At 31.3% G+C, this 14879-nt stretch overlaps 1 protein-coding gene across 1 annotated transcript in view; it reads right to left on the bottom strand.

Moving 5' to 3' along the window:
* The window catches only part of LOC134700434 (E3 ubiquitin-protein ligase RNF213-like), a 128443-nt gene that overhangs the window by 13760 nt on the left and 99804 nt on the right, over positions 1-14879 (bottom strand). The window contains exons 67-70 of the mRNA XM_063561826.1: positions 14344-14563; positions 10274-10348; positions 3406-3603; positions 3049-3144 (exon numbers count right to left, since the gene is read on the bottom strand). Coding sequence (XP_063417896.1) covers positions 3049-3144; positions 3406-3603; positions 10274-10348; positions 14344-14563 — 589 coding nt within the window. The remainder of the gene's footprint in view (positions 1-3048; positions 3145-3405; positions 3604-10273; positions 10349-14343; positions 14564-14879) is intronic.

Genomic DNA, 14879 nt, shown 5'->3' with positions numbered 1-14879 from the left:
GTGAACAAGATCAAGGAAATGAACATCAAAAGTTATTAGCTGTAAGAATAGTGAACAACAGACCATACTTTTTAATTAAATCTGGGAGTACTACAAAATATGAATCAATGACTTCAGCACCAAATATTGCACGACAAGTTTTAATAGATCATAAGGAACATTTCAAACAAGCTCTTTTACAACAAGACATTCAATATGCTATGGAGAAAAGATTCGGAAAGGAAAATCAACGCGACTGCAGTTTTCAAATAGCTTCTGATGGAAAAATACACGAAATTAGATACAACATAAATGGTACAACGGAATATTTATCAGGATACAGGAATCCAGTCATTGCACCAGAGTGGGATACGTTTGATAGTCTGTCAAATGCGTCAATAAATAACTTTATAAATGTGTTAGAACAACAATACAAGATAGAAATAAGTATGAGAAGAAGATAAATTTGTGAATAGTACATGATTGTACAATTGTTAAATATGATAGTGTTTTACAGAATGAAATAATGAATTGTAGCTACTATTTTTATAAAGCCAAAAAGATGGCCAAAGAATAGATTTTGAATAAAACCACATAGATTGGTAATGAAATATTATAGAGTATAGCCACATAGATTGGTATAAATGAGAATATTATATAGCATAGCCACATAGATTGGTATAAATGAAAATATTATAGAGTATAGCCACATAGATTGGCAAATAATATAGAAAATCATGATTGTAAAAAGATATATTATACCGGTATTGTAAATATATATATTGTATGTCTTATGTTTTATTGTAATACTAGCTAGTAATTGTGTTTTGTTTTATTTTTATTTTTATGTAACATTTTTGTTTTAATTTTTTTTTTATTAATGATCAATGATTTAAACCCTTTGGAGTTGGACTGGTCATTCAACTCCACACCCTGCACTTGTATAGGGCCGACCACCTTATACAAGGAGCATACAGCATAACATTTTATTTGTTTTATGTAATTTTCAGTTTAAAATTCTTCTTTGCATATGTCTTGTCTTATTTTTATTTTCATTATAGTTTTGCTTTTCATATTTCATCTGGCAATTTTCTTAAATTAGTAATTTTCATAATATAGCAATTTTGTCTTAATATTGAATATTTCATCTTATCTGACAAAATAAGCTATCTTTATCTAAATGTTTTCTCGTATATAACATTTTATTCTTCATGATTATTGTATATATTAATTTATGTTTAACCTTTAATGTTTTTGTATATTTTCTCATGTTTGAGGACAAACATATTGGAGAAGGGGGGAATTTGTCATAGGTGTTCTTTTAGGTAAAAGTTTTTAAAGTGAATTTTATTGAGAAAATATATTATTTTAGAAAATATGAAATTATGAAATATTTTATCAACAAATCTTAATTTAATTTTTCAGGTAAATTTTGTAAAAACATGCATGTCACCTGTCAATAATTGCTCAGAGCAACACTTTGGTTACCTTGTCAATTGTCATAAATAATCTGAGCAATAGTATATTTTAATTAGGATTATAAATGTAATTAACTTGTATCTCTCTAATTGACATTATTCATATTTCACCTTTGGACATTGTAAACAATATTATTAATACTCAAATTATCAAAATTAGCAATGTCTGTCATTTATGAGTAGTTTTCAGCATTCGCCTTAAATATCGAAGTCGAACAGTTATTCGTCAGTGTGGTCTCGTCGGTGTTATCCAGAAAGGAGTGCTTCCAAAGCCAAACAGGCTCGGCTACTTCAGGAGAGATGCTAACTCAAAAGACAGCTCAACACAACTTTAACTTGGAATATTTCGAACATTTTGGATTAACTTATACTGTGAATGAATTAGTGAAATTAGTGACTTTATTAATTGGAACATTTGGACTTTATTTGTTTGTAAATTGTTTTGGCATCATTATTATTATTTGGACTGGTTACTATATAAAATTGTTACAACTTGCTGCTTGCTTTATAGTTTTGCCTGCCATTGCTTAAGTCTTGCAAAAGACTGACCCTCTGTACTTTGGGCTGTGCATGTTCGATAGTCCCCCTTAAACTCGACGTGCATTGGCTCTTGGTGACAGATATTTATAACATTAAGGGGTTGCCCCCAAACTGATTATGACTTGAATGGAGAATTGTCCCATTGTCAGTCACACATACATAGACCAGATTTAATTGTTTCTTGGTGAACAGGGAAAAAATACTTCAGAAATTAAAGAAATGTCAAAGTACAAGTGATAAATCAAGTTTTGATATTATCAAAAACCTACTATTTTATGTTTACAAAACAATTTATAATGGCTCGCCTTTCCTTTTCAAGCTTCGCCTCAAAATTTTGCAAATTAAATATTTTTTTATTTAAATTTTCAAATCGCTCGCTCGCCCCAAATTTTGGAGTCCAAAAATCCGTAGAACAAGAAATTAAATTGGTGTGGCCTTATTAAATTTGACCTTCATTTTTTTGTCTGTAGCAACATATTAAAATTTGAAAAGCTTTGATTGAACGGTTCATGAGTAAATGCATGGACGACATTTGGTTGACACCCGCCTGACCATCCGGCTGCACGCCGTACATCCCCAAATCAATAACCGACATTTTTGTCACAAAAATCGGTTAATAAAATTGAGAATGGAAATGGGGAATATGTCAAAGAGACAACAACCAGACCATAGAGCAGACAACAGCCAAGGCCACCAATGGGTCTTCAAAGAAACTCCTGCACCAGAGGCATCCTTCAGCTGGCCCCTTAACAAATATGCATACTAGTTCAGTGATAATGGACGCCATACTTAACTCCGAATTAGACACAAGAAACTAAAATTAAAATCATACCAGACTAATAAAGGCCAGAGGCTCCTGACTTGGGACAGGCGCAAAATTGCAGCGGGTTTAAACATGTTTTTTTTTTAAAAACAGCAATTTAACTAAATTTCATGTAAAATCATATCCCAATACTTATACAATTTTTACTAGTAATAATCATATAGGTACGAAAGAAATAAAAATAATGTTAAATAAAAATAAAATGGTACAGGAAGTACATCATTATACCTGATTATATCTAGAATTTGCTTGCTGTTTCTCTCTCTCTAATGATAATGTTATCCACCATGACAAAGTATTCTTACATTTTGTAAACTGCTGTGCCTAAAATTTTAAATAAATATATGCAAAATAAATAACAGAAAAAGATATTAACTATCAGGTTTTCTTATTAAAGTTAATTGTTAATGTAATACAATTCTTTAATTAATCTAATATTCAAGCATGCTGATAGACTTAACAGTTGATTTACAATGATCAAAAAATTAAACACATTTGAGATCTCTGTCAATTATGCCAGGCCAGGATTCCAAACTATTTATAGTCAAAGGCAATCTTTTAAATAAATTTGTTTAAACATCTAACCTTTAAACTTGGAAATGGATTTTCCATCTTAAGTGTTTTACACATAAAGTCACATAATAAGCTGTCTGGATCTGATCCTACAGACTTCAGGAAACTAATGGCAATATCTAGCTTGACAAGACTGTCACATAAATCAGAGTACTCTCTTGTCTGCAGTTCATTATGAATCTGACTTTGTATTGTTGTAGTTATCCTCTCCTGAAAATAAAGAATTACAATTTTAATTTGGTTATCTCCCTTTTTGGGAATAGTCAAGGATTGGTATTTTTTTTTTTGAATCCCTATTAAATTAAAGCAATCAGGATGTAAGATAATGTTGGGATAATATAAATATGGTCAGATCATATATTTTCCTACGTCATATGAATTCCTACTATGCCTTTTTTTCCCAATGGAAATTGTGATGTCACAATGCATTCTTAATAGTATGAAAACCCACGAGACAAGGATATATTACAAATTTATAAATTATTAATGGTAATTTTTTTTGAGATTCTACATATTTGTTAATAAACTTGACTATAAGCTGGAAATGTTAGTTTAAACATATTTTATTGTTCAAAACAAATGGATTAGACACAAGTTTTCCAACTTAGTTCCGTCTTCTCCATAATATACATGAATATACATTATATTTATATAGCACATTACATAAATTTGTATTTTTCTAATAAGCATGAAGGCATGAAAAATAATTAAATAAATCAAAACTATTGTTACTATAACATTTATACACAAAGAATAATAGAAACGGCTCAATGGATATCAAACGTTCTTCTTTTAAATAATCAAACACACCCAAACGATAAGCCTAAAGGGAAAACACCTACTGTTATTAGTGTGTGTTTTAAATGACTTTCTATAATGTTTACCTGTATAAGTTGTAAAAGTAACATGCAATATTGTGAATATATATAATTGTGATACGGACATTAAATTCTGCCGTTAAAAATGCGGATAAAAGGATGACAAGAACAAAGATTTAATGTAAGTATCGTTTTTGTTTTAACTTCAATAATTGAAATCCATTGAGGCGAAACATTATGTTACCGTTATGAACAATAAATCAATCATTCGAACAATGCATCGTCTGTACTTTAGACTAGTAAATAAAACAATAACCAGCAAGGTTGTTATCAGAGTGAGAAACGTTGAGTTTCTTTTATATATTTATGTACTGCAGAAAATATTACAAAATTGTCTTTTGTATCTAAGTTGTCATTACCAAACAATAACAAATCAATTGTAACAGGAATGTCCAAGTGGGTCAGTTCAGTAAGCATAACATTTCTTTGCGATGCAAAGTTATTACAATATAATAAATAGTGTTCAACACTTTCACTAGTGTACCCACATGCACAATATGCATCATGTACTAAGTTGGCCTTGTTTAAATCTGCGCTCAGTGCACTGCACTTGTTGCGTAGCCTTGCATGTAATACAGATAGCAGTCTATCTCCATAAAAATAGTACCTAGGAGGTTTTACATTATGAAAATACAGTTGTTGCAATTGTAACTTGAAAGAAAAGAATGTAGGAATTTGACGAATATGCAAATCTAATTCATTCCACAATGTAATAGAAGAAGGAAAAAGGAAAAAAAGACTGTTGATAAACTGATAGACGATTCAATGGTATATTAATGTTATGTCTATTTCGAAGGTTATAATTATTAGCTGATACATACGGAGGAACCAATTCTTGTAAATAATCCGGTGTTTGATTATTTACAATTTTATATAACATGGTCAGTTTTTTAACTTCCCTTCTGACACTTAATTTCTCCCATCCCGTCTCTCTATAAATAGAGTTGATACTAGCATAACATGGTAAACCGGTAACTATACGTGCAGCTTCAATCTGAATCTTTTCTAACCTTTCGGAATTAATTTGCCCACAGTTGTCCCAAACTTCAGATGAATATTCCAAAATAGGACGAATAAAAATCATATAAATCTTTTCAAGATATTCCCTTTTTAGTCTAAATTTTAGTTTCCTCAGTACATTTACTTGTTTTGACGTCTTCTCTATCAGTTTATCAACATGTTTATTCCATTTACAGTCACTACTAAAAATAATACCTAAATGTTTATGTATATCTACAGGAGCTATTGAGACTCCACCAAAATCAAAAGTAAGGACGTTCTGCATATTCCTAGTATTAAAAATCATAATATCTGTTTTATTAGGATTAAATTTTAGCATCCACTTCTCAGACCAATTTTGTAAATTATCTAAATCAATATTTATTAAAGTGTTGAGACTTGTAACATCGGGTGCAGTATGGCCAATAGATGTGTCATCAGCAAAAAGTCTACTGAACCCACTTAGATCATCTGCAATGTCATTTATGAAAATCAAAAATAATAATGGACCAAGTACCGACCCCTGGGGCACACCAGCTCTTAAACAGCCCAATGTGGATAGTGAATCTTTCATAACCACTCTTTGAGACCGTCCCGATAAGTAACTTTTCAACCAACATAATAAATCCCCTTTAATGCCATATTTTTCTAGCTTATATAAAAGACCTTTGATCCAAACTGTATCAAAAGCTTTACTTATGTCCACAAATGTTATACTAGTAAGTTGTTTGTCGTTTAGTGACTTTAAAATATGGTTATACAACTCAATCAATTGATGGGTTGTGGAATATCCAGGAATGAATCCTGATTGAAACTTGTATAATAGATTATGTGAATGCAAATGATTAAAAATATTTTTTAAAACTATTTTTTCCAGAAGTTTGCTCACACAAGATAATAAAGAGACAGGTCTATAATTTGAGGGCAAAGATTTATCACCGCTTTTAAATAATGAAATAACATGTGCAATTTTCCACTGGTTTGGGAATATTTTATCACGTAATGACCTATTGAATAATAAACATAATGGTTTTGAAATTTGATTTCTGACAGCAAGTAACATTCTGTTGCTTATAATATCAGGCCCCACCGCTTTTTCAACATCAAGTGTGGAAATCATATCGTGCACGTCTTGTTCACTAACTACAATCGATGACAGGAAATCAGCACAACGATCGTTAAAAGCCGGTAAATCCTTATCTGGATTCTCCAAATTAGCTATAGAACAGAAATATTTATTCAAAATTTCAGACTTTTCAGAGCTCTCATATGCCAAATTATAATTTTGATTCGGATCCTTCAAAGGTGGTACGTCATGAACAGGCCTGTCGCTTTTAATGTGCATATTAATAATCTTCCAATACTGTTTCGGATTCGCTTGTTTGATTTCATCTAAATTTTCATTTAAACTGGCGTAAAAGTGTTTTTTAGCCTGCTTTTTCATGTTATTTACTTTGTTTCGCTGTTTCTTAAACTTAAGTTCAGCGAAAGATGATTTCAAACGTAGAAATAATTTACGAAATCTGTCGCGCTTGCGCATTTCACGACGCAAGTTAGAATTATACCAAATTTTGTCATCACATCGCACTACAATTTCTCGTGTAGGTATACACTCTGATGCTATGTCAAGGAGTGAATTAGTGAAATTAGTGCAAGCAACATTCATGTTATCTGCGTCAGAAATCAAATGCTCCCAATTGGTCCTTGATACCTTTTGATTCATGAGGTCAAAATCCCCATTTTTATAATCCCAAATCTTCCGCTTATAAGTACGACTACTAGTAAATCTGCAATTAATTGTGACATATGTTCCATCGTGATCACTGATCTCTCTATCAATAGGTACCGTGTCTTTATCGACAACAGGTATCGAATCTGTCACTAAAATAGGATCAAGCAACGAAGTGTTACCTGTACGTGTATCAAAGTGCGTCGGCTTATCTATAATGTTAATGAGGCCGTTAATGAAAAAAATATCTCTTATATTTGACGATATATCTGACATGAAATTTTTGTTCAGATCACCCAAACAAATTATACTATTATTTTCATCTAAGGCCCTTTTCAACATCATATCAAAATATTGCCAGAAACAAACTGAAGACTGTCGCTCTGATCTATAATTTATATTAATCAGTATTGATCGAAGTTTCGTTTTTAATCCGAACCACATACTTTCTACTTCATCATGTTCTAAATCAACACGACGAACAATATTAATTAAACTTTTATAATACATAATTATGCCTCCGCCGTTGGCATTCCGGTCTTTTCGAACTGGTTTCTCAAAACCAAATAATGATAAATCGAAATCAGTAACGTTAACATCTAAATGTGATTCGGTAAAAAATACTATATCGAAATCTTCAATTATGTCAGTAATATAATTCAGTTTGTTTCTTAGGCTTCTAATATTACCGTGGAAAATTGACAATGTTTTTTCGGGCGGGTCTGGTGTGCCTCCTGGACCAGGATTACTTTCTATATCGCCACATATTAACAATAAGCTATATAACAACATATAAAATGATACGATATCAGAAAATGATTTGTATTTACTTAGTATCCACAACTTACATTTCTCCAAATTTACACATATTTCAAAAAGTACATCAATAAAACTAACAGTATGTTTAATAACTGTTTTTACACAACCAGAACTCAGTTTGCAATAAAACAGTCCTATTGATATTCTGTGTGCAACAATATCACTACCCATTGTCGAATACAAAGTATTCTAGTATTAAAAAATAGGACCGTTTTAAGACATTTAAAGAATACAAACAATAGCACTTCGAATGATCAAAATTGAGTTTTTCAACGGCATTACATGCTGTAACAATTATGTACAAATTGAGGTATAACAACGTAAAAGTTGTACACATTGAAAAAAAAAGGGGGGTGATGGTTGCGAAATTGAACGAGAGAAGTTTGTAATAATCTGATAAATATCATTTCTATTGATGAGATAAACAAAAGTTATATATGTATTATTGATGTTCAGGTGCAAAGAACAAAAATTATTGTATTATCAATTACTATTGTCGATAAAATGAATAAGAGGCGGAGTCTAGTAAGGTTTGATATTAAGTCCATATGTTATTTACTTCTAGTCACGCTAGAGTAAGCATGACACTTGAGTGTTAATTAAACAACACAAAATAATTTGTATATAGGTTTTGAAACTGAGAACTCTACTCATACATTTACCACAGTATTTACACACTCAACAGTGTATGTAAACAGAAGCACGTGCTATGTCATATAATAACAATAACAAAACACAGGATAATACAGTTCAAAACGACAAGAAAAAAAATAAAAAAATAATAAGACAAATTCGTATGAATTTGCTAAATACAACCCAATATTATACAGAATTTGTCAGTACAAGAATATTAAACTTGGTGGAAACGGAATGTCTAATCCTCATCTTGGCTATCACCCTCAAGGACTTCCCCACCGAGTTTATATATGTCTTGTCTAGATTTTATCTTTTTCGGGCTGGATACATCAGTTTTCTTAACAAGTATTGTGCCGTCATGTGTCCAGAATGAATGTATCTTGTCTTTGATACGCAGAGTATTTAGTCTGTTTATCAGATCATATCTGTGTTTAGTTAGGTTCTCAGCTATAAAAATCTTGTCGGGGTTGTTTTTAAGTTGCTTCTTATTGCTGAAGACCATGTTACGCTGACGATAAGAAAGGAATCTTACGATGATGGAGATCTTTCCGTCTTTCATTTCACCAATGGGATGGGATCGACCTATGTCGAAAATATTTAGTTTGACTTTGAGCTTTTTGTTACAAATGCGTAAAACAAGATCATCTGTATCAATTGGTGTTATGACTGCACCGTTATTATCGGTTGGTACAGGAACATTATGGAACCTTAAACTTGTTCTCCTGGAGTATTGCTCTTGTTCCTCTATTCTAGATTCTACCTTAACTAGCTTGGATTTTAAGGATTTTATTTCGTCACTTTGTTTTTTCATTTCTGCCTCTTGCAGTATTAGAGCATCTTTGTTTTTGGTAATAGTGTCAATATATGGTTGGATTCTGTCATCAACAATTTCTATTATTTTGGGCTTCACTTGATCCATGATTTTTTCTGCTATCATAGGAATTATTGTATTGATGAATGCTTGGTTGTTTAATGTAGCACAAACCACTTCTGATAGTTTAAATACTGTTTCATTTTCTATGGATCTTGCAAGAATGTGTTCAGCAAGTGGAATATGATTATCATCATGACTTGGGGATGTTTCTATGTCTTTTAGCTTAGCTTGTTTTTCGACCTGTTGCAAAAGGAGAAGATAAGTCAGGACTACTAGCTGGTTGATCACGTTTAGCTCTAGACTTAGGAGTTGTGTTGATAAATTTGTCTAACTTTGATTGTTTATCTTTGTTTACTAGGTCGGCCATGTTGCTCATTACTAATCAACTCACTTTGATTGATGTTCAATATCTTCAATTACACACTTCCAGAAGTTGTTGATGACGGAATACAGCATACAGATATCTCATATAATAAATTTTCAATTCAATTCATTAATAATTTGACAAGAAATACTTCATAATATAGATTTTCTCTCGTTTTTCGCTGCTCTGAAAATTTTCAAACCTCCATACTTAAGGGCACATAACTCTTCTCTAACTGGAAATGTTAGTAAATTAAAGTTTACCACATTGTTTTCTTTTTTACTTCTCACCATTGCTCTGCACTGCATTGAACCAGTATTTATGCCAGTAGACATGCCAACAATAATTTGTATAAAAGTTTTAATTTCTAAATCAGATTCTCAGGGCTGTCTTGTGCATTTTCTTACTTATTTGGCATCATTTTTCTTTAATCATTACAATTATGGCAAAATCTCTAGAAAATCATGAAAATTTGGCAGAACAGGATTAAGGCTTTACACCCCACCACTCTTTCAAGTGCAATCAAGATATTTTTAAAACTTTAAACCATCTATTTACCATCTATTTACCATTGAACTTACCTGTTTAACTTTTTGAGACAATTCATCAAATACTAAAGCATTTGTTGATTCTGTTCTGTATCTAAACATCTCAATCTAAAATACAGTTACTAACTTATAAACATTCATGTTCAATAGTTGTTGTTTGCTGATGTGGTTCATAAGTTTTTCTCGTTTTTATATAGATGTTGGTTTTCCAACTCGAATGGTTTTATACAAGTAATTTTTGGGGTCCTTTATAGTTTGCTGTTTCGGTTTGAGCCAAACAGTTTCGGTGTGAGCCAAAGCTTCATGTTGAAGACCGTTCTTTGACCTATGTTTTTCTTTTACAAATTGTGTGTTTGATGGAGAGTTGTCTTATTGGCACTCATATCACATCTTCTAATATCTATGTAAAGACTTTAAAGGATTCATCATGGGCATACCTTATAAATAGGATTTCATACTTTTTGCCATGTTAATTGATCTCTTTTAGTATATAATAAAAAAATGCCTAATTATATTGTACTACATTTACCATTAAAGGGAAAATTCACGATTTTTTACTTATGGTTTAAATATGTTCATAATGACAAAATATATATATTCACAAAGTTTTATCGCTATATGTGCAGTAATAAAGGAGAAATTCAATAATTAATGAAAAAATATTAACTACTTCCTGTAGGTCGTGACGTTTTCTCCTGATTTTTGCATGCCGGGATTTAAAAAACAATCATTAAAAGTCTTGGTTTTTAATCATATTTTAACGTAATCGTAAGCACGCCGATGACTTATGCTTTATCTAATAACCATCCGATAATAAGAAGATAAAACGCACAGACGTTGAATTGTACTCTTTCGTGAGATAAATTATCTATATTAAACGTATATATTCGAATTATTTTTGTAGACACCACAAAAAGTTATAAATTTATTTTTAATAAATGCATTTTCGGACTGATAAGGTGAACAAATTAAAGTACAATAATCTGTAAAGACAATATGTTGGTGTACTCTTATTGACCTTTTACTATCTCTGCTATGACTAGGTTTATACGATGTGTGTATTCACGGTTCTGTGGCAATACTCGTAGATGGCTTGTTGAAATGTAAATTGTTATTTGCCTTTCGGTATTTAACCACGCCTCTAGGGCACACCTTGCCAGGTGTTACTGTCTATTCGGATCAGTGGGAGCATTTAATACACACATTAAAAATACATATTCAAGTTGGTGACAAATAAAAATTGATCGCCGTGGAATTATTTAATTATATTTGGTGCTATTAATTATTTGAATTCAAATAAGTTAATTTACTAAGAAATACACAATTTTAGGGAAACTTAATTCATATGTCAGAATGAAATGATATACAAGTCTTGTCCTTGATTTATGTCTCATAAAAAAGGGGGACTTAGAAATTAGAAAAAAGCTTTACTAAATCATTTTTATTTGTCTTAATTAGGCGAAAAAATGTACGAGAACACTTACATTTAGACTTTTGAAAGCCATGTATTAATTAATATCTGAAACTATCTGAAGATAACTCTAGCGAAGCGCAATATAATATGTACGAATAAAGAAAAAATACTTTTGTAAAAATTTGACAGGAAATTTAGGGATCTTCATGGAATCGAATCGAAAAATTACGAATAGATATTCTTTTCAAGTGTGAAAAACGTCAACCAAATTTATTCATAATCGGGAACGTCCTTATTAAAATATGAGACTACTATAATAGTAGTCGTCTCCCAACGTATATAGAATTTAATGTTATCTTTCCCTATTTTTGAATGTTATTATAAGTCTGTTCAACTTGCAAGAATGCCCCTAAAGCGGACAAATATCCGACAAGCAGTTTATTCTTTAAATTGCTGTCATTGAATATCAAAAAAGAACATAAATCCCGAAATTGATACTCAATAGTTTTCCTAGAAAATATTCACATTCCTTGGGGATTATTAGTGTACGTCCAGTTGAATATATTTTACATGAATGTCGGAACAATTGTGATGATGACGAATTTCGTCCTTTATTCGAGAACAATCTAATTGATATATAAATCTGTGAGTTTACTATGTTCTTAACTTCGATGAACCAAAGCAAGTTATAAATTGACCTGTATTTAAATCAAATTGTTTCTCTTTTTTCTTCTTCTTCTTTTGGTATACAATAGTCTATCGAATTCGTTGATTACATACTGTTGGCATACGTGGACTAGTCTATTTACAAAACTTTAACCACAATTTACACAAAATGTATGTTTTTTTCTTATGTTCAATGTATACATGCATATTTTAAATTGCGCTACTGACTATAGTTCCGTAACTTTCTACCCAGGCGTATGTATACACGAATCGTCGACAAGTGCGCACATTTTTTAAAATCAATAATTCTGGTATGTTCCAATCTGTCCTAAACGATTTACAACGAGTTTATATTACATTTCCCAAATTAACCCTTGGAAAAATATGTAAATAGATTTGTATTTCTTCAATTTTTTTTTTTTTGTATTATTTTTTTTTTATAAATAATTTTCTTTACACCAGAAATGTTATTTATAAACAAGCGTATGAGTTCAGTAATGACTAGTATATTATATCACTTTCGGACACGCAAGACAAAAATGTATATTATACATGCACCTGATAGTTCAAAATGGAAAGGTATAAGTTACGGTCGTGTACACTGATCAATAGCTACAGAAGTGAAACGATGCATGAACTTGCAAGCCCGCCGGACAGGAAATCGATTGAATACCTGGACGTGTCACCTTACACCCCTTCCAATACCTTTGGGAGTAATACCTTTAGCCATGCTGGTGATCAGATGAGAGAAGATCCAAATTTATTTAAAAAAAGTTTATTACTTTAAGGAATTATGAATGAATTAGATTTTTGAAAACAATTTCTACGGAACACTTATTTATGATTTGAACTTTGACTTTTAACTAATTACAATATTATCAGTTTAAAAATAAGAGACTATATGGTTATTTAAAAAAAATAAGACCATTTTCCGTATCAAGTTAGTCAGTCAGATAAAACAACCTTTCGATTGACAAGATATCGACACGCAATTACGACTACATCGTTTACTGCAGTTTTGTTCCTTTGTGGTTTATAGACATATCGGGATTTTTCATCGGAGAAGGTTACAAAATGGCGGAGCGCAGAGAACTGATACTCAAAATTTAAAATCGATGGTGATCTCTTTTTTAGCGGAATAAAACTTTAATATCTATAAATTTGAGCATTTTTATACAGAATGGACATAATATCAATTTTTGATTTTTTTGCGAAGTTTCCCTTTAATGTCTGAGAAATGATTTGGACATTATATCAGGGGAATTAAGTCCCTAAATTTCTTTTCAAATTAAAACATCAATCAGAACGAATTTTTACCCACAAGAAATACTGTGATAGTTCTAATATTGTTCTCCATGATTTAGCAAAATCATTTGGAAGTTTGTGCCATCGTGATAAGAATGTAGCTCCAATGCTTTGAGTATCTGATTACCCAACCTTATGGATTTAAGTTTACCTGATTACGGGTATCTGAGACATGTGCTTTGGTCAATGATATTGGTTACAATGTATACAAAAAGAACCTTATACAGTACTAATTATTTAATATTCAAATAGAGAACTCAACAAGAATGTGTCCATAGTACACAGATGCCCCACTTGCACTATCATTTTCTATGTTTAGTGGATCCTGAAATTGGAGTCAAAATTCTAATTTGGCATTGAAATTAGAAAGATCATATCATAGTGCACATATGTACTACGTTTCAAGTTGATTGGACTGCAACTTCATCAAAAACTACCTTGACCAAAACCTTTAACCTAAGACTTGCACTATCATTTTCTATGTTCAGTGGACCGTGAAATTGGGGTCAAAACTCTCATTTGGCATTAAAATTAGAAAGATCATATCATAGAGGACATGTGTACTGAGTTTCAAGTTGATTGGACTTCAACTTCATCAAAAACTACCTCGACCAAAAAACTTTAACCTTAAGTTGGACAAACGAACAAACAGACGAACGGACATACAGACCAGAAAAGATAATGCCCCTCTACTATTGTAGGTGGGGCATAAAAATACCTGTTCAATGTCAGTAATGACAGATTTGGAGAAAAGGAATCTGTCCATCAGCTGCCTCTCAAGATTGATAAAATTGTAATCCACTTTAGTACCATGACCAACTTCAAATGAGTAATTACAATTGGCCAACACCATTGATAACAGGTCCTTCTCTGGATGGTAACTTATCAGATGAGCTGATGAAATGTCCTTCACATGAACTCTTGGCAAACTTTCAAACCTTTAAAATGCAATTGATCATTTAAATTCTATAGTTTTCTAATGCTCACTTGACACAAAATAGAATTTCTTTTTTTTTATAATCCTAATTTCAGGTAGTGAATTTTAACAAATTAAATCAAATTGGAAATCTAAAGTAAGGTTATCTAGTTATCAAGAATACTTCTACCTGTACTAAGCTTTTAAATTACTCTGACCAAGACTAAAATTTCAATTCCTCAACAGCTGACTGAAATTTTCTGATTTTTAAAAAAAATTTCAACCATTCCTGAATGTTGCATAAAAGTATTAAAAATCTCAGCCAGAAAGTGGTTACA

Source organism: Mytilus trossulus, unplaced genomic scaffold (assembly GCF_036588685.1).
Source record: "Mytilus trossulus isolate FHL-02 unplaced genomic scaffold, PNRI_Mtr1.1.1.hap1 h1tg000138l__unscaffolded, whole genome shotgun sequence".
Lineage (NCBI taxonomy): Eukaryota > Metazoa > Mollusca > Bivalvia > Mytilida > Mytilidae > Mytilus > Mytilus trossulus.
The sequence above is the reverse complement of the archived record's forward strand: the minus strand, read 5'-3'. Positions and strand labels throughout refer to the sequence as shown.